The 22,244-nt window shown below is 52.3% G+C and overlaps 3 protein-coding genes across 3 annotated transcripts; 2 read left to right on the top strand and 1 right to left on the bottom strand.

The window, feature by feature from the left end:
* The first annotated feature begins 20,806 nt into the window (after window positions 1-20,806).
* CHC_T00002935001 (hypothetical protein) lies at window positions 20,807-21,400 on the top strand. Its single transcript, XM_005713997.1, has one exon. The coding sequence runs from the start codon at window positions 20,807-20,809 to the stop codon at window positions 21,398-21,400; it is 594 nt and encodes a 197-aa protein (XP_005714054.1).
* Window positions 21,401-21,407: 7 nt separating this feature from the next.
* On the bottom strand, window positions 21,408-21,626 carry CHC_T00002936001 (hypothetical protein). The gene has a single exon (XM_005713998.1). The coding sequence runs from the start codon at window positions 21,624-21,626 to the stop codon at window positions 21,408-21,410; it is 219 nt and encodes a 72-aa protein (XP_005714055.1).
* Window positions 21,627-21,951: 325 nt separating this feature from the next.
* CHC_T00002937001 (hypothetical protein) lies at window positions 21,952-22,212 on the top strand. The gene has a single exon (XM_005713999.1). The coding sequence runs from the start codon at window positions 21,952-21,954 to the stop codon at window positions 22,210-22,212; it is 261 nt and encodes an 86-aa protein (XP_005714056.1).
* Window positions 22,213-22,244: the final 32 nt, after the last annotated feature.

Raw genomic sequence — 22,244 nt, forward strand, 5'->3', positions numbered from 1 at the left:
AAAATTGCGCCGTGGAAAAATAACGTCAATTCACATATGAGCCTTTGAGTGGGGGTTTAGCGCAGCCAGGGATACGAACAATTCGGATCAGATTCGGACATGATTGCGCTCTCAAGTGAGTTCCAAATGTCTAGTTTTCACATGTCCAGCCCCATCTCATGAGGCCTCCGTCGTCTGTGCCAGTCGCCACTCAGATCCTCCACCAGGCAAGTACGGGCTTTCCTCGCTCCCCTTCTCAGACTACCAGATTAGTAACCCGTTTGCTCTTCGTTTCCATGCATTTTCAATGATCAGAGCGCGCGCGTCGATTACGTAGTCGAGTGCAGGTAAGCCACTCACAGTGACTCCCAACGAGCATGCTTCTGTAGCAACAAGTACTAACCGAACCGCTATCTCCTCACGCATATCACTGAGCTTGTCAATGTACGGATCATGGTCGTGCTCTCCTCTGGAACGCCATCTGAAAGTAAGTTACTCACTGAGTCTGTCTACAGTCCTGAGCCCGATATCTGCAACAACCAGTACTAACCGAAGCGGCGTCCGTGTTCCTAAGTCCTCCCACTTCGTTCTGCTGACTTTGTGATGATGATAGTCTGAAAGAGGGTAGTTAATAGTAAGTACATTTAGTTGAAGTAGGATATGTACAATACCCCCTTCCAGTAGCTCAAAATAAATGGCAACCTCACTGCAGGTGCAGTGGGCTGCAATGCAGCTCACTGCACCGGCAGTGACGACGCCCATAATCCGTGCGATATGCCACCGTATGAGCACTGTACATGGATACCCAGATTCCGCCCCAGGGCAGCATGGGACCATACCATTTCTCGCCCGTGGGCACAGATGTAGGCCCAATTGCACTACCCAGTACTGCCATACCAGGCAGCATCTTGTAGTCCAATACACTGCCCAGACGCGACGCTATGGGAGCGAAATTTATGATTATATATCCGCCCACTGGCGAATTATCATTGTACGTAAAAGCAATTGTGGGCGCCACAAATAGTATACACATTACAGCCCGTGGGCGTATTGTAGTCCAATCAAACAACGCCCACGGGCGGGAAAAGGGATTAACCAAAGATCGCCCAGAGGCACATGTTTTGGGGTAGATTTTGCGACATTGTGGGTGATTTTTTGAGTCAAATTTTTTGAGCCCGTGGGCAGAAAAAATCAAACGCAAAAATTGCCCGAAATTGGCCATTTTGACCTTCCTGTGAGTGGCGTCGAGCTCAGCGGAGAGGTGCGCGAACGCACCCAATTGCTCTGTGGACGGAGAGGTTCGGTCCTCGAGTCGTCTCATCGAGGTCGGCCTCTCCGGGCGACCTTGCCCGGACGGTCCGGGCGAGGCGAAACGGGAGTCTTCGACGAGCACTATCCGCGAGTGTAACTCGTCGATCAGTGCTCGGAGATTCTCTAAGGACTGCGTCTCTCTATCGAACCTCCCTTCACGCAGGGAGCGGAGTTCGGCCATACATCGAGTGCATACATGGTCCGATACATCGATCCGAAGGGAAGTACGGACTTCCTCGATGTATTCGGCTATGCGTTCGAACATCGCCGCCTCTCTTTCTTCTTAGGATCCGAGCGACGGTTCGCGGTCACGAGGACCTGCGTCGCCGTCGCCCGAAGGGGCGGATGGGGACTGCACAGCGGCCGGACTCAGATCCGCCGCTTCTGAGCGGATCGAGGGCTCGAGCTCTTGGCTCATCTCGACGCCATCGGTTCGCGGAGGGAAGCCGAATTCTTCTCGGAGATCGGACTGTAGGGTCTTCTAGGTCGGGAGACCACTGTAGCATAAACACCCCCAGCGATAGGGGTGTATGCACAGTTCGACCGAGACCCTTGTCGATCGGGAAGACGGGGGTGAGGCGGGACACCAGCTAACGGCACCGGGCAGCGGGCCCGGGTAGCGTGGTAGAGCGGGAACGGGGAGGACACCGGTACGCGTGAGCGGTTCGACGGCTCGACGCCCCGGTGCGGTACTGGGTAACGATCCAGTACCGACGGGCGGAGGCGGAGCCGGCTCGTGGGCGTACCGCGCGCGTTCTCAACCCGCGCTCTGTGCCGCTCTAAGGTAGTTAGCGAGCGCTACCGTAGAGTAAGCGGGAAGTCGGACCTTGACGGTCGGTGGGTGACAAGTCCCTCCTTGTCCTTGTAGTGCAATACGCACCTGAAAAGGGGGGTGAAAAGAAAGGAAATTTTTTGGATATGAAAAGTGGTCCGGGTTGGGGGACACACGTGTGAATAATTGCACAGTTTTAATTTTTAATTATTTTAATTATTTTAGTTAATTACTTGGCATTAATTTTGCTGACATTAGATTAGATCTAGGATCTAGCGCTGCGAGCTACTGTACTGGCTCCGGCGGGGCGATATATACCTTAGCCCTCTGACGACCAAGTCAGTAAAGGTAACCCGAGTTGCCAGAGTTGAATGTCGCCTTGGTCGAAGTCCGTCTCTACCAAGACGCTCCCTTTCACCTAAGCCTACGGCATCCTTCAGCGCTCCGGGGTCCCATTCCTTTTTCTTTTATTTCCCAACGAACTAGAGTTGCCAGAGTCTGATATCGCCTTGGTTGAAGTCCGTCTTCTACAAGACATTCCCTTTAACTACAGATTACTTTATCCTTTGCGCTCGGGGCTCCCCTTTTTCCTTATCAATTTTTCTTTATTTCCCTATCCTAATTTCCCTTAATCTTGAGTTGGTCCCACCTTGTAGGATTGCGATCCGCACCGTGACGTCATTTGCCATTGGGCTTTTGTGTTGGTGCACCAGTGGTGCTTTTCTCAGTGTTGGTTCCATCGGAATCTGGTTGCGACCGATCCGTTGTTGGTACTTTGCCATCGGGCAGTACGACGGTGTAGCGCTGCTACGTTTTCTTCTTTCCCGACGGGCTACGTTGCGACGTCCCCGTCGAAGACCTTATCAAGGGTATAAAGTGTACAAGGTGCTCTTCGAGCATTGGATTTACGACCCATCGGACCAGGTTTATCTAAACACCCCTCCGAACTCGTCGAGCAGTTGCCTTTACAAGTCTCTACCACCATTTACTGATCCCGGGCTGGGCCCTTCTCTTTGCCCCCCCTATCAGGGATCCGAGCTACTGCGGGCCGCAAACCCGCTCAAAGAGGACAGGGAGCTTCGAACACTCCGTAGCGCTGTGCCGTTGGCAGTTGTTGTTTTTGTTGCTGTTGTTTGTGTTGGACCGTCGGACCTTGGTCTCTGCCTAACAGGCGCATTGCACTACAGTCCTCCTCCACCGCCGCCGGTCCGCTCCATGTTTAATATACAAAACAATCTATAACACTACAGTACCGAAGTACTGTAGTGGACTACTGTAGTACAGATCGGACCGTACTGTAATACTGTCAGCCATCGTGGCTGACAGTACACGTGTGTGTGCCCCCTTCCGTCCCGCGCGACACACGTGTACACGTGTACACATGTGCGTGCGTGTGCCCTGTATCCGAGGGGTACATGTGGTCACGCACAGTGGTACTGTAGAGCATCGGGCTCGACAGCACTAGATCCGTTGTTGATCTAATCTAACTAAAAGGCCCCAGGGGGGGGTATACTACACATCCTTTCGGAAGAACCAAGTTTATGGACGGAAAGGTGGCAAAGAGGTTTGCGCTCAAGCTTCATGGCTCTTCTCACTTGCCCCTTGACGATATACTTGAGTTATGCAAACGAGGATCTATTCTCTCCTCAGTTCTTAGGCAAGCCCTCGCCACAGTTGCATCGAAATGTACGTCTTGCAAGAGCACCGGAAGACCTTCCAACTCGAGAACGGTCTCTTTCGGAAAGCTCCTCTCATCTTTCAACGACCACGTTTACTTAGACTACATGTACATCACAGAGCTGGGTAATCAGCCCATACTCCACATCGTCGACGTACACACCGGGCTTTCCGTTACCTCACTCATGACTACACGAAAGATGGACGAGGCATCCCGTGTGTTCGATAACAAGTGGTGTAATGTACACGGTCCTCCAGCTGTTGTATCATCTGACCCCGAGTTCAATAACTCCGTGTTCAAGGGCTTTTTGCAGTATGCAGGGGTCAAATTCCAGCCTCGTCCTGCTCGAAGACACAACAAGCTTGGGGTGGATGAGAGCAAGAATGCGGTGGTCCGGTTGATAGCCCAAAGGATGAACAAAGATGCACAGTTCTTCATGCAGACTCGCAACGTGGAAGTGGAGAAGTCCGACGTTCTTTCCCGTGCAACATATGTGAGCAACATACTGTACGGTAGCAAGAGAATGAGCAGCTTTGAACTCGCTATGGGCTATACTACTTCCATCGGTGGACTCCCAAGAAGTGTTGTGACTGACCAAATAATCGCTGCTCACGAAGAGCAAGTTGCCCGTCGGGCCCTCTTGATGCTTGACAAGGGCCGGTCACTCAACACCGTCCTTCCCGAAGACCTTCGACGTGGCGTTCTCGTCTACTACTTCAAACGCAACGTCAACTTTGGCAAATGGAAATCCCGGTATGTACGTGCAGTCGAGCCGCACATGGTTATTGTCTCAAATAACCCGGAACATTGTGGTAAGCCAATTCGGGCTGCGTATGAAGATGTACGCATAGCTCCACGGTCACCCTTGCTGTTGGATCTGAACCAGATTGGTTACGTTTTCCCCCGGTCGTATGCCGTCGTTGATACGGATGACACCGAAGTAGCGATGAACCAGCATCAAACCGACAACGCCGAGTCCCGGAGTCAAGTTTTGACCACGGAGGATGATCTCCCAGCAAGCTTTCCGTGGGAAGAGGGAAACGACGTCCACCCCCCTCTACACAATGAAATTCTTGAGCTCAGAAAAGACGGAGAGGACTCAAGAGTACATACTGATGAAGACGTCGCAAGGTACTTCGAAGAACAGCCTGCCTTCTTTGCGAATAATAAGAAGTCTCCAAGCTCACGCAACCTTGAGAGACCCCTGCAGGAAGATGTCACTCCTTCAGATCTGGCAAGGCAACAGGGCACTCTCAACAAACCGTTTGACCCACCTCGTCCCGAGAAAGACATTGGTGAGGTGAGAGTCACGCCTCCCCTCGAGCTGCGGTTTGAATTCCAGTCCATAGAGCATAACGTTCTGCGTCGAGTTAAAGGGATCATCAGAGATAGAACCGCTTCGGAATTTCAACTGCAGTTCGTGCCTCGATGGCTGCTTGAAAAACCAATAGCTGCAGAGAAGAATAACTACGACGGTGCTTTTGAAGAAGTCAGGTTGAATTCCATCCCTAGAGGTGCCAACATTATATCATCGCATCATTTTTTCCAAGTGAAGACCGATGGGGAAGAGGAAAAACTCTGGCTGAAGTGTCGAATGGTGCCTTACGGCAACCGCGAGAAAGATAAGGAGAGTGTCCGGAAGGATTCCGCAACTGCACAATTCCCAGTGATCAGACTGGTGTTGTCCATCGCCGCCGTCTTGAACATGGTTATAGCCACAATCGACATTAAGGGTGCGTACCTGCAGGGAGGATACCTATCTCGAGACATCTACGTTCGACCGCCAGAAGGTTGGGCGGCCCGTGGGGTTTTGTGGCGACTTCTCAAGCTCGCCTATGGAATCGTCGAGTCTGGAAGACTCTGGCAGCTGACAATAGAAGGTTGGATTCTTGGCAAGGCATTGTACCAATCCCTGGTATTCCACAACTCTTCATGCAATTCGGCGATGGAGGTTATATTGCTCTTGCTATTTGCAAGGTCGTGGATGATTTCCTGGTAGTCGGTTCACCAAGAGAAGTCAAAGACTTCCATGCTGCGCTTGCAAAACGATTTGAAGTTGGCCGGTTCGTCGTTTACCGCCCGCTAATCTTCAATCGCCTCCACATTTCGCAAGGCAATGATGGTACAGTGCACATCGATATGAAAGAGTACATGGAGAAATCGAGTTTCCGGCGCTGTCTCGGGAACGGAAAATGCAGTTCCACGCAAGAGCCACCCTGGAAGAACTCACGTCGTACCTTGGCTTGGCAGGATCACTGAACTTCCTTGGTCATGGTGTCCTCCCGCAGGCTTCTTTTGCAGCAAGCTACCTCTAGCAAGCTGTAGGGAACCAAAGAGTCTCTGACTTGATTAACGGTAGTAAGGTTCTGAACGAACTGCGGGGCTTGACTCCAAAGCTGAAGTACTGTGCTCCCCCGATGATAGACAAGGACCCTTCGTATTTGTGCTTCTCCGATGCTAGCCATGGTTCCACTTCATATGGGCAGACCGGATACCTCTCCGGGATATACCTGCCTGCAGGGGGTGCCGGTGTGTACCATGTCCTTGATTGGCATAGCTGCAAGCAATCCCGAGTGGCGTTTTCGTCAATTACAGCTGAAATACTTGCCGCAGCAACGTCGACAGACCGTGTATCGCTAATGGCCGAGCGCCACAAACGATTGTACGTATCGGACGTCCGGCTTCCGTTTATCCTGACAGTTGACTCGCACGGCTTGTACTCAACAGTGACGAGGCGTCACGAAGGGACAGATTACCGTCTCCAACCCACAGTAGCACGAATGCGAGACTCCTTCGAAAACGGAGAGATCGCTACGATGCAGTGGATTGCCGGCAAACGGAACCTTGCCGACGCCTTGACGAAGAGAAACTTGGAAATGTTCCGAAAGCTGAACAAGGTCATGTTGAATGGAGTGCTGGACCCTTGCATGTTCGACAAGGCCAAGCGGATCCAGTTTAATTAGCATCTACAGCTCATCGATTGCCATCCTCCTTCTTGTCCGAGAGGAACCAGTGGTAAAGGGCTTCTTCTTTCACGAAACATCCTTTCGCTTACGTTGAACTTCGGTGGATATTTTCCTACCACCACCATGACGCTTGAGCTTCCCAACTGGCTGTTTCGTGAGGCGACGAAGCTCCGGAATGCCGAGTAGGTCGACCCCATCACCAAGACAAGCGCTCAAGGTTCCCTTGCCCATCTGTAGTGCAAAACGCTCTGTGCAATCATACACGAGCTGCCTTTTGGCATCCAGAACGACGACATGGTCGATTTCTTCTCCTGAACTGTCCATTCCCCCTAATCTGGACAAGAAGATCCCATCACGTTGGGAAGCCAACCACTCTTCTTCGTCGACACGGTTAGGAATTGAAACCTTTTCCAGGCGGTAAGAGCCCATTCGCTGTTCGAGCCACGCACCAGCTTGGGCGACGCTCACGGCTGGCATCGGATGGATATTCATCATGGCTAGTGCAGCCAGTTCTCCAGCCAGCGCGTATAGTCCATTGCCGATCGCCGCTCGGAGAAACTGGCCACGTGGAGAGAATACGAAGCTAGGGACCTTCGTACGGCGGTGGAGCGTTGCAGCCGAATGTCCGCGAGCACCGGGGCATCGAAGTCTGAAGAAGTGGTCCATCCGGCGAGTGCAAGACCGGTGCTGGTTGTCCAAATATCGCGCCTAGGCGTGAGCATCAAAACCTATCTCCACTTGAAGGCCGCTCCCGTTTTCCTTCACCTCCAAGTCAGACTCAACCTCACTGCTAAACTCCAACATCTGCTCCAAGCTGCCCACGGTCCTGTGCGACTTCATGGTGTAGAAGTCGATGGGCCAGAAGGAACGATGTCCCCCGCGGTCGTCTGCTGAGGCAAAGAACCCCCACTTGCCAAACCGTACGTCCTTCCCGGACGAAAACACAATACGCCGGATAGTGTAGTCCGTTTGGTCAGCCCCGGGGTCCATCAGCCGACAACCCCAAAGGCCCAAGAACCCGAGTTTCTCGAGCATTCTTTCGTTGAAAAAGCGACCAAGGCACAACAACAGCCAATCCCGGAGCTCGCCACAAACTTCTCGTGGCAATTGCACACTCCTCATCAGTGCCTCTTTTGTCACTGACACCACTCGGGAGCCACCGTGTAGCTGAACGCGGCATTAACCATCCGGCATCTCCATTCCAGAAAGCGGTGCGCGTTGAGCATCCATCGAGACCCACCGCACGTCAGGCATCGCGAAGCCTCACGCTCACCCCTCCGTACCGTGGCCCGCGGGAGCCTTTATCGGTTTCGGTCAGGGCAGGCGCGAAGCGGAGGATGAAAAGATGAAGCGGAGCATGAAGAGACGAAGCGCTCGACGCCGAGACGAAGGGCGGATCGCGTGGCAGCTGCAATGGATGGGTCCTCAGTAGGGGAGTCTGAGAAAGGGAACAAGTAGATAGCTCCGCCTCGGAGCACGCGGTGCATAAGGGGAGCCCGCTGACTGGGGTCTGCCAGGGAGTCGGAACACGTTCCCAACGAATATACTCCGCCGTCGGCGTGCGCGTCTAGTCGGCCGCCGCTGGCCGCCGTCGAACGTGGCCCGACGGGGGGTGTGTCGTAGGCACTGTACAGCGAGGACAGCGCTAGCCCTAAGCGACTGGCAGTGTCCGCGGCGGTGCGCCGCCGGTCCCCAAAATTCAAAGGGGAATTTTACCGGGTACTCAAATCAAGGGGAAATTAAAGGGACTAGAAATCCGGGGGTTACTCATGAACTGACGAGACAAGACCTCCAGTGGCTTTTGTGGCCTCTCGCTTCGCCTCGCTCGATCACCTCCGTTCCGCTCTCTCCGCTGCGCACGTTCAGGGAAACAGAGCCTCAGCTTCCGCTCGAGACTAACATTCCTACCACACTTACACAGGGCGGCACTAATGCGTAGGGTCGACTGTACTGTATCTCTTGTTCAATTATTGTCACTGAAATAATGTGTGTGACATTTTAAATATAGGAACTGGGTGTAAGAGCACCCCCACCGGTACGCAATCAAATCATCAAATAACAACACTTGGCACACTTTTTCTGCAATTTGATTGGCTCCCTAGAATTTGGTTGTTTCGTTATTTGGCTGTTTGATGCTTCGGAAAGAACTGCCTCACCGGTGAGAACCATATCCCTAATATTTTATTTTATGTACGATGTATCGTACATTAAAGTTCACACTCGCAGAGTTCAGCCCGGCATCATTTGTTCCCAGTTCTGGGGTCACGGAGCAACGCCAAGGCGTGTGAAGAAACGGTATGCAAGATTTCATTACCGAAGGACATCTTCATGTCGATCAATTCTACTGGTAAAAATCAGGTCTAGAGGCACGCAAATGTATTGCTTTTTTCGCTATGTACGATGTATCGTACATAAGAAGGCACAAACAAATGCCTGTTCTTTCCCACAACTAACTCGTACGAGCCCGAAGCCTAGCAGATCGATCTTCAGAGTCAACAGAACGACGCCGGCGCCGGGTGCGCACCTCCGTTGGCGTTGTCAGACAGGATGTGCCACCCTGACTTGATGGTGAACGGCTACGTGATGATCTCGACTCTTGTCGGGGTTCTAGGCGCTTGTTTGAGTGCCATACATCCCAACACGACCTACGGAATCTGGCATAAGTACGTATGCATAAATGGAGATCACAGTGCGAGCATCTAAAGCATGACCGGTGACCGCCAAATCCTCCATCCGAAACGCGGTTCATGCCGCAAAGAGAGCACCAACGCTCATTTTTCGTCTGCTTTTGGCAGTGTCCGGGAACGTTTAGTCTCAGCTTTATCCCATCGTCGCTATTAAAGAACTGAATTCTGTTGCGCCTTCGCTTCTTGGCAAGTCCACGCAGCCTTGCCGCTTCCTCTCCCTGTATTGTTGTATCATTCTAGTTAGCATCGCCAGGGTGTTCATCTTCGCGACGTGCTATCGAGTCGGCATAGATTAGTAGTTCCACAGAAGCGTCAGCACAAAAGTCAGCCAAAGATCCGATACTGTTTAGAGCGCTTCGGAATGACGTCAAATTCTGGAAGCGCTCGCCGTAGTCAACGAGATCCTTCTTTTCTGCGAACCTCCAGCCAATAAATGCGTTGACAACTAAAGTCTTCAATGTCTGACTAATGACCTTTTGCTCCCATTTCATGGTGGACGTAGGACTCCGTAGAATGGCCCGAGCTTGTGCGCTTCCATCTACTCCACCTTTGGTTTTCGAGTAAATGGCTTGCATGCCATGTTTGAAAAGCTTAAGTGGAATGAACGCATCGTTTTGAGTGACGTGGTCATTGGCGAGTTTCCAAAACGGCAGCCTGTCTCTGACGAATTTCTTGGTTTCAGCATCTACGAAGGAAGGCACAGACGGGGAATTTTCATGCGCCCATGCCACGAGCGGCTCGGCATTTGGTTTCAGCGATGTTCGGAAGCTTTGTACGGCAGAATCTGGCACATAAACTAAAGTGCATGACAAGAGGGCTGACTCCGAACAAGCCACGTAAAGGCAATAGTTTGTCCTAGTGATAACAACCTGCTGCATCAGCTGTCCAGTGTGTTCTCGAGTAATACGCTGTTTGAAATTTTCATCTCCAATCTTAGCACATACCAAGTCAACACTTACGTTCATTAGCGATCTTGCAAGAGAGGACGGACACACACTGGTCTTGATCTCAATGCATGAAATCTTATCAGATTGTTCTGTTCTGGTGGAATCAGCAAAGGCAGTCCTTTAGATGTCAATCAGAGCGATTCCGTCAGGGGAACACGCCATCCAGGGGTTTTCTTTATCAGCCAACATCCCGCATTCTTGCAGTCCCAAAATGAACTTTTTGTTCAGTAACGCTTTCAGTACTGCCTTCTCATTCACCGTTCCTCGGATCATCGCTTCACTTGAGCGCGCATAACTAAACCAAGAGCTTGCAAGGTTCCTAAATTTCACCGACGATGTCCGATGTTCTGCTGTCGGGTTTGTTTGTAATCCAAGAAGAGAGCAAACATGCTCATCAGCCAGTAATGTCTCCCCAGCGATAGTGCTTGTTATGCGGAATTGCCTCAAAATAAACCAGTCCGCGCAACGTTGGTCTATCGTCAAAACTTTGCAAGCAGAAATGCAGTGCAACTCTATGAGATCCTTCGTCTCCATTGACCCTTGTTGCGGTATGACGAGCCGTCCGTCACTGGAACGCTTACTAAACAAAAGATTGCGCTGCGACAACGCCCGCGGAACAGCTACCCAACACTTCAATAACGATGAAAGCCTGCCGGGAAGGTAGTATGCGAAGCGCAACACTTTTCAAAACTTGTTCGTTCCCCTCTCCCTTACGGCAACAGCTGTGACCGTCTATCTTGATGTATTGTTCTCACTTCGGAACGCTTTCTCTGCGTATTTGCTTAAAGGCTCCTTGTCGGGGCTATCATCAATGACGAAGGCAGCATCTCGATCGTAAACGTCAGCACCGAAATGAACTCCATTGCCAGCAATTGAATCGTCTCCATCTACAGTACTTGCCGCATTGTCTTCCTCTAGGTCATGTCTTGTCGCAATAAAATAGGAGCGTCCCACAAACGGATGGCACTTCAGCAAATGCTCAGGCATAATAAACATGAAGCCGATCCCTCTCATTCCCAGCCCTTCAAGCATCTCAAATTTCCCATAACCCCTGTCCGCTGTTACCACAAAGCCAGTCAATGTTTGCTCTCCACGTGTCTCCAACATCGCGTCAAATAGTTTCTCGACGTTGACAGTTTGCGGTTCCCCACGCCGGCGAAACCGCACCATCAGCGTTGTCCTGGATAATGCGTCGGCGATAGCATCTACAGTGTGCCCTTCTTTATCGGCCTTTCGTGCGCTTAAAGTTTTGACTTGATTGTCAATGGCCCGTGTGCCGTATAGATCATCATCCAGAGTCGCAAACGTGTGTCCAGGAGATAAGAACACTTTACAGGACATACGATAAGCCGCTTGCTCGAACTCTGACAAATGGACGGTTTGGTCCCGTTGCGAGTTCCAAACGGACTCACCTTGATCGCCTCTTCCGGTGGCTGAAAAGGCGAGAATGTTCGAACTGATGAACCGAACCAGCTGTAGTGTAGGAACGGGACAATCCAGTTTGCTTAGAAAAAATAAGCTCTTAGCTAGGCTGAAACCAGGGCATTGCGAGAAAACAAACACACCCAGAAAGCTGTACATGTCGGACATTCGAAGAGGACTCATGCCCAGATGTTTAAGTACAATGCTCTCATTTGTCCAGTCCAAACATTTGTGCAGCCCTTCGTCACATAGAAGCACAATGTGACTTGCTCTAGAATGATCCAAACGTCTCACATTCATCTCCGTATGCATGCGATCCAACGCTGATCGACAGAATAAACGAGCGCGTTCCGTTAGAGCATTTGAAAGGAAAACGTTGTCCATTTGAATTATTTCTCCCATTACTGCTTTTATTCTCCATCCATCACATGGCGTTAACGCATTTACTTGGCTGTTACGGGTGGCACGTCTTATCGAACCCCTTCCGCGACCCCTACGCCTTCCCCGTCCTCTCCCTCTCCCACGTGCTGTCGATCGCACGACATCAACGTTTGGCGTTGTTGGAGTAGGGATGCCGTTAGCGCCTGCACCATCTGCTGGTGTCTCATTATTGCCTGCGGATTGTAGAGGTGTGGTAGTTCCCGGTAGTTCTGTTGAAGCGGGCCGTTGGTTGGCGCTTATGAGTTCTCCTGTTGCTTCGGTGGAGTCATTGGATGGGAGCACTTCTGCCATTGGGAAAGAAGATGCTGAGGGATACGTGAAGATGGGATAAGATGGAAGAGGGTTTCGAGAAACTTCAGCTTAAGCGCTAGAGCAGGTTTGCTTACGAAAGTCGTACTGTAGTCTGGATTCACTCAATTCACACCTTAACACGATCATTTCTGGGTCTTTCCCAGAAATGAACACGTGGATTGCTCATAAGAGCCCACTTGTAACGGCGAATGACTTACCAATGGGATTGGGACATTTGTTGCGGAGGAATGGTAGAATGAATGTGCTTCAAATAGGGACGTTATGTACGATACATCGTACATAAGGTGTTTTCGTCAAAATCAAGATTTCTATTATGTACGATACATCGTACATAAAAAATACTAGGGATATGAAGTACATTCCTCTCGTACTCACCATCGCATCCTTGTACTCACACCCGTACTCACCCTCGTATCGCACCCTCAGTCGTAGTGGCACGCTCACTCGAAACCCATTCCGCGACCTTCTCCCTCGCCACTCTGTCTGCACTCCTTCTCTCTCACGTCCACCGTGGACAAAGACAGACTGCCGGAGCTGTCTTCCCTGCTCACGGACAGCACGCGCTCCCCACGCGACCGCGAGCAGCGCGATCCCGGAGAGAACATACGCGCCGGCGGCAGCGGTGCTGCGGCGGATGATCGGCTCGACAGCCGCGAGCGACGTTCTGCTGCGGTTGCTGCTGCTGCTGAGCAGCGAATCGCACTGCGCGCGCCTAGCACTGTCTGCGCTTGTGAACCTGTCGGAGGACGAGGCGGCGGCTGCCCTGACGCACGCGGACGCGGTGCGGCTCGCAGCGCAGGTGGTCTTGGACGCGGACGTCGTCGCGCTGCACACGGCGCTGCTGTCCAACCTGACGCGCTTCGCGCCGGGCGTGGACGGAGCGGAGGGCGCGGACGGGTTTCGGGAGAGGGGCACGCTACTCGTGCTCGTGGAGAGGGTACCGAGTATTCCGAATGTGCTGTGGCTGTCGAATGCGTGCGCGAGCCAGGAGGGGAGGGACGTCCTGTTGATCGAGGGAAGGCAGGCGGGGAGACAGCTGTTGACGAGGTTGCTGAGATTGCTGGAGGCGGGAGAGGCAGAGAAGAGGCTGGCGGCGGCGAGGTGGGTGCAGAACTGCGCGATGGCGGACGAGTGCCATGATGTGTTGGTGGGGGTACGGCGGCGGTCGCAATGTGCCTGGGGAGGTCAAAGGAGGTGGGACGGGAGGAGATGGCGGAGAGTCGCGCCTGGTTGGTCGAGGAAGTGTTGTTGTTGTGTAAGAGCCGGGCGGGGAAGGACGCGCTCAGGGATGGCGGGGCCGTCAACGTTCTGGAGGGATGGAAGGGGGGAAGAGCACGCACGCCGTAGTGAGCATTCTGGATCGGCGGGAGACACTGGTAATCTAGAGGCAAATACCGCATCGGTGCACTTTTTGGTGGGAAGCCGTTTCGGTGGACCAATAAAACGTGCACAACTGGATTGTCAAGGTGTTAGTTCTCGCGATGACGGTTCTATGCAAAGACGTGATGGGCTGCTTGGCCTCTCTTTTCTTCAACACTACTGACTAGATAAGTACCCCTCGAAGCGTCCAAGTAATCTCCCACAGCCACGGTTCAGCTTCCACTAGTTTCCTAATCTTAACGAACCAGATAACACCACCTGGCCATTTCCAGCCAATTAAAATGACTACAAAAGATATTATGAAAAGGACACTTGTCCTTATGTTCCCCAATCAGCGCACTGGCGCTCGCGGTCATAATATAACCGCGTCACCACTACCTCCCCAGGCGCGCACTTCCGTTTCCGTAGCGGGGTGTCATGTCGCACAATCCAATGGCCGGCAAACCAGACCGAACGAGGACAACGGTGAGATCCACTACCTCGGGCGAGCGGGAAGGGACCTTCGCATTGACGCGCGGGGTGGCCTGGGGGTGGTCTGTGCTCGGGTCAGTTGACACCGACCAGCGCCGGCGTCTGCCGCCCTGTCTAGAAGACCCCCGTTGAAAACCTACGGGCTGTGCGATGAAACCCTCTCCTGCGCATCGTCTATTGGACTGTGTCTTCATGACAGTCCGCTCCAGGTAAGGGACCTCCTTCATCTCCAAACAACCTTCATGTTATCATCTGATGCTTCTCATTCAGACCACATCCTCCGAATGCAGCTGATTCACAGCACACCGACCACTGGATATACGACAGTACAGCACATTTTGCACAGGACATAAGACGGCACATGATATACGACGGCACAGGACTTACGAAGGCACATGATATACGACGTCACAGGACATAAGAAGGCACATGATATACGACGGCACATGATATACGACGGCACAGGACATGCCCGATACAAAAACACACTGTGTTCTTACCGCAAAGACAGCATCCGTTCGATCGGTTCTCACCATGGTCGACGCACTTATGTGTAACAATTGTTACATTAATGCCAACTAAAAACAAATCTCTCCCAATTTGATGCAGGTTGATGCAAGGCGACAGGGAATTCTTACGCACTCAATTACCAAGTAACAAGAAAAACGCATGATGACGCAGTACAACTTCGAATCGCAGATGCTACTGGCTTGACTCAATGCCAATGGGAATTTCAAATCCCGTTTGGTAGTATCGTCTTAGGCGTCTGAAATGGATCGAATTGCGGGAAACCCTCCTGGGGTGGCCCACTGTTCGTAGGAAATATCGCGGATGGGCCGTCGCGTGGACGACAAAGGGTCCCTTCCACGGGCTCTCAATCAAGGACTTCACTCTGTTCCGGCTCCTGCGAAGGAGTACCATATCTCCCGTTTTATACAAGTGTGGCGGCTCGGTACCGACGCGGATTCTTTCTGCTCGAGTTGCTTGCAATCCTAGTAGGTTGTTCATTCAGTTATGTCGTTCGGCGCGACGAGCTGTGACTTCTGCCAAACCGTTTTGGCACGACAGTCAGAGTCCCGGGACTCCGCGTTCTTCGAGGACCCCAAGCGAGGTATCGTTCCGTACATGAGCTCAAACGGAGACACTCCATCTGGCCCCGGCCTGCAACGGTATGCAAATATTATTCTGTCGAGCGCGACATCCCACTCCAAAGTCGGGTCTTGTAAAAGCGTACGACGTAGAGCCGATTTTATCGTGCCCACCATACGTTCGACTCTCCCATTTGTTTGTGGTGAGTATGTTGCCAAGAAATGCCATGCGATTCCTTGACTCTTTGCCCATACCTGCGTGTGTTGTGCTCTGTACGCCGAGCCATTATCACTTTGCACTATCCTCGGCACCCCATGTTGCCACACAAAGCTTTGCAGAGACCGAACAGCTGCTCCGCTACTCGCTCCTGTATGCGCGGTGGCAAAAGGCCACCCCGTGAGATGCTCCACCCCAATGTGAATATACCGATTACCTCGGCGGGTCATTGGAAGGGGGCCAGCGAAGTCGACTGAAACCGTTTCGAATATACGCACTATCGGTGCAAAGAGATGCACTCGGTATGGAATCGGGGGAGAAGCTCTTTGGCATCCTTCACATTCACGCACGTGTTTCATTACTTCGGGCCTCATTCTCGGCCACCAGAATCGTCCTGCTACTATTTGATACGTCGTTCTTGCGTTCCAGTGCCCGAAATCATCGTGCAATTGATGAATTATGCCTTTGCGGATTAAGGTGGGAGGGACTGCGCGCAAGCCGTTTCTCGTTCTTCGAATTAGGTGGCCATCTGAAACTAGGAAGTTTTTCGCCTGCTGTTTCACAGCTCTCGAGAACGGTTTCATCTTCGTTTTGTCCTGCGGGTCGGTCTCTTGGAACTTTAGGTATGGCATTGTTTCACCCAAGAAATCTTCAAACGAGGAGGATGAGGCTGCTGTCACAGTCTCGTTTCTGCGATCCGTTTCTGTCGCAGCGTGTACGCTCAACTGTCGCCCGTTGCTCATCTTGTTGGCTGCTGCTTCCGTACCTTTCGTCTTTAGAACTTTCTCAGAGGTTGGATTGACATGCGCTCCGGAAAAGAAATTCGCAACGACGTTGTCTCTACCAGGATGATATCTGATTTCAAAGTCATACTCGGCTAGAAAAGCGAGCCAGCGTGACAATCGCCCGTGGGGATCCCGGCTATTGAACGCCGCCCTCAAAGCTTGGTGATCCGTGTACAGTATGAAAGGGGTCCCCAGAAGTTACACTCGAAACTTTTTGAGTGCGAACACGACAGCTAATGCTTCCCTTTCGTACGTAGAATAGCGCTTCTCCGCACTATTCATCGTTCTGCTGGCATAGCAGACCGGATGCTCCTGCTGTTCCTCGCCTTTTTGCGTCAAAACAGCACCCATTGCTACCGTCGAAGCATCCGCATAGACGACGAAATGCCTTTTGAAGTCGGGGTAAGCAAGCACTGGTGGGCTACACAGAAGATCCTTGAGCTTATTGAATGCGTCCTGCGTCGTTTTGTCCCACAAGAAGGCGGATTTTGCACTTGTAAGTTCGTGCAACGGCTTCGCAATCGCGGAATGAAGCGGCGGTAGTATGATGCTAAGCCCAAGAAGCTCCGCACTTCTGTCTTCGTCTGAGGGATTCTAGTATCTCGTAGAGCCTGTGTCTTCCTCGGGTCCACTGCGACCCCTTTTTCACTCACGATGTGCCCTAACAGGCTGACAGACCGGCGGGCAAAGGTGCATTTTGAAAGCTTGAGTTTCAAGCCGTACGATTTGACTCTTGACAATACTGAACGAAGATGGGTGATGTGTTCTTCCATACTAGATGAATGGAAGACGACGTAATCTATGTACGCGACTGCATATTCAATTCCTTCTAATACCGTCGTCATCATTCTCTGAAACGTTGCGGGGGCGTTCATCAGTCCGAAAGGCATCACCTCAAACTGGAATGTCCCTTTTCGACATATGAATGTCGTCATCTCCTTGTATTGCTCGGCGACTTGCACCTGCCAGTAGCTGGTGAACAGGTCGAGTGTCGAGAAGATACTCGATCCTTTTAATTCATCAAGTATTTCTTCAATCAGGGGTATAGGCCAACGGTCTGCTTTCATCACCTTATTGAGGGTTCGGTAGTCGACACAGAAACGTGGGGTTCCGTTCTTTTTGGAAGCAATGACGATTGGGAAGGACCACTGCGATACAGAAGGTCGAATGATTCCTGCCGAAAGCATCTTATCAAGTTCCGCTCTCACTACCGCATTATGTTTGGGCGGTAGTCTTCGACAGCGGTGATGGATTGGGGTCATGTCCTTGAGCTCGAAAGTGTGTTCTACTGGAACTGAAGCTGGGCGTAGATCATGAAGTGACGATGCAATCACATCGTTGTCTTGCAGGTTTGCGTATATCTCGAGCGCTGCACCACGCTCAAGGTGTTGCAGCTTTTCCCATACATTCATGTCAAAACTTGGATCACCCGGCAGGTCGATTTCAAATCCGTCCGGATTGTCAAGCTCGTCAACATTCTCAAATGAGTCATTCGTCCTTTCTGCTTCAGCTTGTTGGAGAAACTGCTTCCCTGACGCTTGCAATAGACTGCGCTCAAGGCCTTTGACGATTTCGGAAGTATCGCTCCTGATGCAGAGCACATACCCTTCTTCACTTTCGGATTCAGAGCTCTCTTCGTCTGAGGGGGAGCCTTCAGTGGACTCCGCTCCCGAGTCGGTCGTGAACTCTTCTTCGTCACTCCCTCCGTCACTCTGCACACCACGAGAGAGCACGAGGGTAGCTTTTCTTCCATCTCGTGTGAACTGAGCAGTCTGACGCCCTAAATCCAACTTTGTGCTCAAGCTTTCCATCGTCGGTGCTCCCACAATAACGTCGAATGGGGCACCCTTCAAGATCAGGAAGTCCATATCAGCTGAGAGTGTCCCAAAGAGCACAGGAACCTCAAGTGCAACTCCTAGACCCTCCTCGGTGCTTCCGTTGGCCACAGTGATCCTCCTCGCCGTAGAAGAAGTCTTTAACTGTAGTTTCTCTACTAGCTTGAGAGACATAATGTTCGGAGTTGAACCAGAATCAAGAAGAGCCCGGACCGGATATGCATGAATCATGATATCTATCATGCTCAACCGGCTGGAAGGGCGCGATGCCGGTGTATTGCTGGAAATGAAGGAGATCTTACGCTGGACTCGTCGTGTAGGAGCAACGAAAAGCTTCCGCATTTCTTTCCTGGCATCTTCTGCATCCCCTCGTGCCAGTTGGCCAAATGTAATGCCGCTAGCTGCCTGTGCTAGTCCAGAGAGAAGGTCAAACTTCTCGGTGCGGGCACTCAGCTCTTCGAGTTTGCCCTTTTTAGACCTTTTCATCGGTTTTCGTGCTCTGTGACGACTCTTCTTTGGTTTTCGTCCTATAGATGTCGGTTGAATCTGCCCCATTGGAATCGGATTCAAGAGTTTAGGAACCGGAATCGATGAGACTTCTTTTACCTCGTGGCGACGAGGCTGTTTGGCCATAGATTGGCCATCCTTGTCCCTCTTCCCTGCCGTCACTTCTTCAATCTCTTCAATAATGGACAGAGACGGACTCACTTTTGAGTCATCATTCTCCTTGGGGAGCTCGTTGACGACGAATAGCTGCTCCAGACTCCCTGAGCGGCTGGGTGCAACTCCAGACACCCTAACAGCTTGTCCTGATTTCTTGCTTCCCGCAGATATCTCACTCGTAGGGCGGATTGGAGCACCAGGGTACGGCTTGAACCAACAGGTGTCCTCTCTGTGACCGAGTTTGCCACACCGGGGGCACCTAGACTCACGGTTCGGATTCAGTTCACATCTACTGGCACCATGACCGGGCCTCTTGCAGTAGGAGCAACTCCAGGAGGCCCTATCTGAAGATTATGGCAACCCCTGTTGGCTTTTCTTGAGAAGCAGTGTTAACTCTGAGAGCTGCGATGCTAGCTCAGCAATCCTCGTATCAACTCCCTGGTCTTTCCCGGCTGTTTTGCGCTGAGCGGAAACTCCATGCTGTTGAGAACGTACATTCTGGTAATGTTCCGCTCTAACTAGATGGTCGCCACCGAACGACTTTCGGCTTTTGTCTCAATCTTTCAATGTCTTCACGAGCTCCTTGAAGTTTTCGGGCTTGTGTAGCATAACAAACTGGGTCACAAAGCTATCTGACTGAACGGCTCTCTTGAGCAACCCAAACTTAGTCTCCTCTCGGAAAGAAGCTTGACGGTATAACTCTTCGGTTGACTGTATAAAGTCCCCTAAGTCACCCCCGTCATACTTGGCTTCCACAGCAAGGCGAACAACTTCTTCGGGGTCTCATTTTTCTTGAAAAGTGTCGGAAAGAAAAGTCTTAACGACCGTGTACGAGTGAGCCTCTTCGGAGAGGACACCACCTTGGCCGAACTTCGTGTAATAGGCGTCAAACGCCTTACTACGTAGGTACAACAAGACCTTCTCGGAACGTTTGAGGTCGTCGTCTTGGCGAGCGATGACATTCTCGAAGTAAAACAGGAAACGTTGTACATCTCCCTCACCATCAAAGGAGAACTCTTCAAGGCCACTCATGCTGACCCTCGACAGAAGTACCACTGTTAGTTCTCGCGATGACGGTTCTATGCAAAGACGTGATGGGCCGCTTGGCCTCTCTTTTCTTCAACACTACTGACTAGATAAGTACCCCTCGAAGCGTCCAAGTAATCTCCCGCAGCCACGGTTCAGCTTCCACTAGTTTCCTAATCTTAACGAACCAGATAACACCACCTGGCCATTTCCGGCCAATTAAAATGACTACAAAAGATATTATGAAAAGGACACTTGTCCTTATGTTCCCCAATCAGCGCACTGGCGCTCGCGGTCATAATATTCCCGCGTCACCACCACCACCCCGGCATCGGTGCACTTTTTGGTGGGAAGCCGTTTCGGTGGACCAATAGAACGTGCACAACTGGATTGTCAAGGGTAATCAAACAGAGACTATCCGAACCAAATTCTTGATATTTGGTTCCGATTTTTAGATCGACACGAAAAATTTGATGATTTGGTTGCACCGGTGGGGATTTCAATCGACATCAAATCATCAAATTTTGGTTGTTTGGGTATTTGATTCTACCGGTGGGGATGCTCTAATAAAACATGAAAGGAGCAGCCAAAGTAATACGTAATCCATTTCCGTACAATTCCACATCGAGCTCAACCCCACAATCTCCGACCACCCCCCAACCTACCCGACCCATTTCACGCCCCTCCCCCTCTCTCCGCTCCCGTCTCTCCTCCGCTCCCGCCTCTCCTCCCTCCTGCCTGTTTACTCCCCGCCTCCAGCCCGCATGGCCTTCGCAACCGCGCCCTCCGTGCGCGCCTTCCGCGCGCCGCGCCGCGCCCTCCGGCCATGCCGGCAGGCGCCGTCGCCGCGCCTCCCGCGCCGCTCACGCCTGCGCGCCCAGCTCGTCGGCATGCCGGAAGGCTTCGGCCAGAGTCTCGCCCCGGACCAAAACGAGATCCTGCTCGCCGAGATGCGCTTCTCCGAACCAGACAAGCTCCCCGCCCTCGTCCAGAACAACCTCCCCTCCCTCGACGATTCCTTCTACGCCTTCCTCCAATCCAAGATCGACTCCTCCGCAGACATCCCCGAGCGCGACACCCTACGCGACCTCCGCGACGCCATCACCCACATCATGAAGCAACTCTACGACCAAGCCGCCAAGGCGGACACCCCCGCCGCCGCCGCCGCCGCCGCCGCCGCCGAACAGGAGCAGCCCCAAGCCCCCGCCATCGACATCCCCTCCTCCGGCCAGGACGTCGCGACCGCCACGTACGACGAGCTGCTGGACCAATTCTCCGCCGCCTTCTCGGAAAGCGCCGCCGCCCTCAAGACCACCATCGACGCGTCGTACGACCGCATCGACCTCACATTGCTCGAGCGTCTCGGCGAGCGCATCGCCGAGGGCGGCCCTCAGGCCCAGAACTGCCACGAGATCCGTGATGCCATCTCAGCCGCCATGAATGACCGCATGGCCGCCGCCATGGACGCCGTCAAGTCCGTCCTGGCCGCGGGAGATCCCGCCGCCATGCGCGCCGCCGTCGACACCCTGGCGCGCAAGGGGAAGATTGATGACGCTTTTGTTTTGCTGCTGCAGGCCAACATTGAGCAGGCGAAGACGGCCGGCGCCACCCAGGCTGTAGAGATCGTCCAGATGGTCCTGGACCATGCGTCCGCCGTCCAAGAGGTGGGGTTGGACCCGGAGATAAAGCTTATCAGGTCGCTATTACGGACGGAAGATAAGGCAGCGAGGGTCGAAATGCTCATGGAAGGGCTTAAGCCGCGGGGAACGGTTACTAATATGGATGGTTCGGCTACCCAAGGCGTTAAGGTAGATGGGAAGAAGTTTGTCACAGCTTTGCGCAAGCTGATTGAGGAGTTTGGAAATGTGGACAAAAAGTTTGTGCTCAGGCTTTCTGCTATTGGAGAAGAGTCGGAAACTGTTGCTCGAAAGCTCTTCGACATGGAGGGCAAGGATGTGAAGGATCTGCAGGATGAAGCCTTCCATAAGAGGTCGGTGTCTATCTGGGATCTGGAGCGAATTGAAATCGAAGAGCAGCTGCAAGGGCGCGAGGCAACATGGGAAGGTCGGCTGGGCTCGATTCCGGAGGGATTTGATGAGCAAGGGAAAATGGAAGTCTAGGCTCCACACCATCGCCTCTCCACAAAAGTCTTTTTCCTATTTTTGGGCGATTCATATTATTTCCTTCCAGAGATGTTGCCGTGCGTCTCTGCCAACTAGATTCCCGAAGTGATTGAAACGCGAGTTATTTGATCCTCTTCGTCT

The sequence above is a fragment of the Chondrus crispus genome, genomic scaffold (genome assembly GCF_000350225.1).
Source record: "Chondrus crispus Stackhouse genomic scaffold, scaffold_162, whole genome shotgun sequence".
NCBI lineage: Eukaryota > Rhodophyta > Florideophyceae > Gigartinales > Gigartinaceae > Chondrus > Chondrus crispus.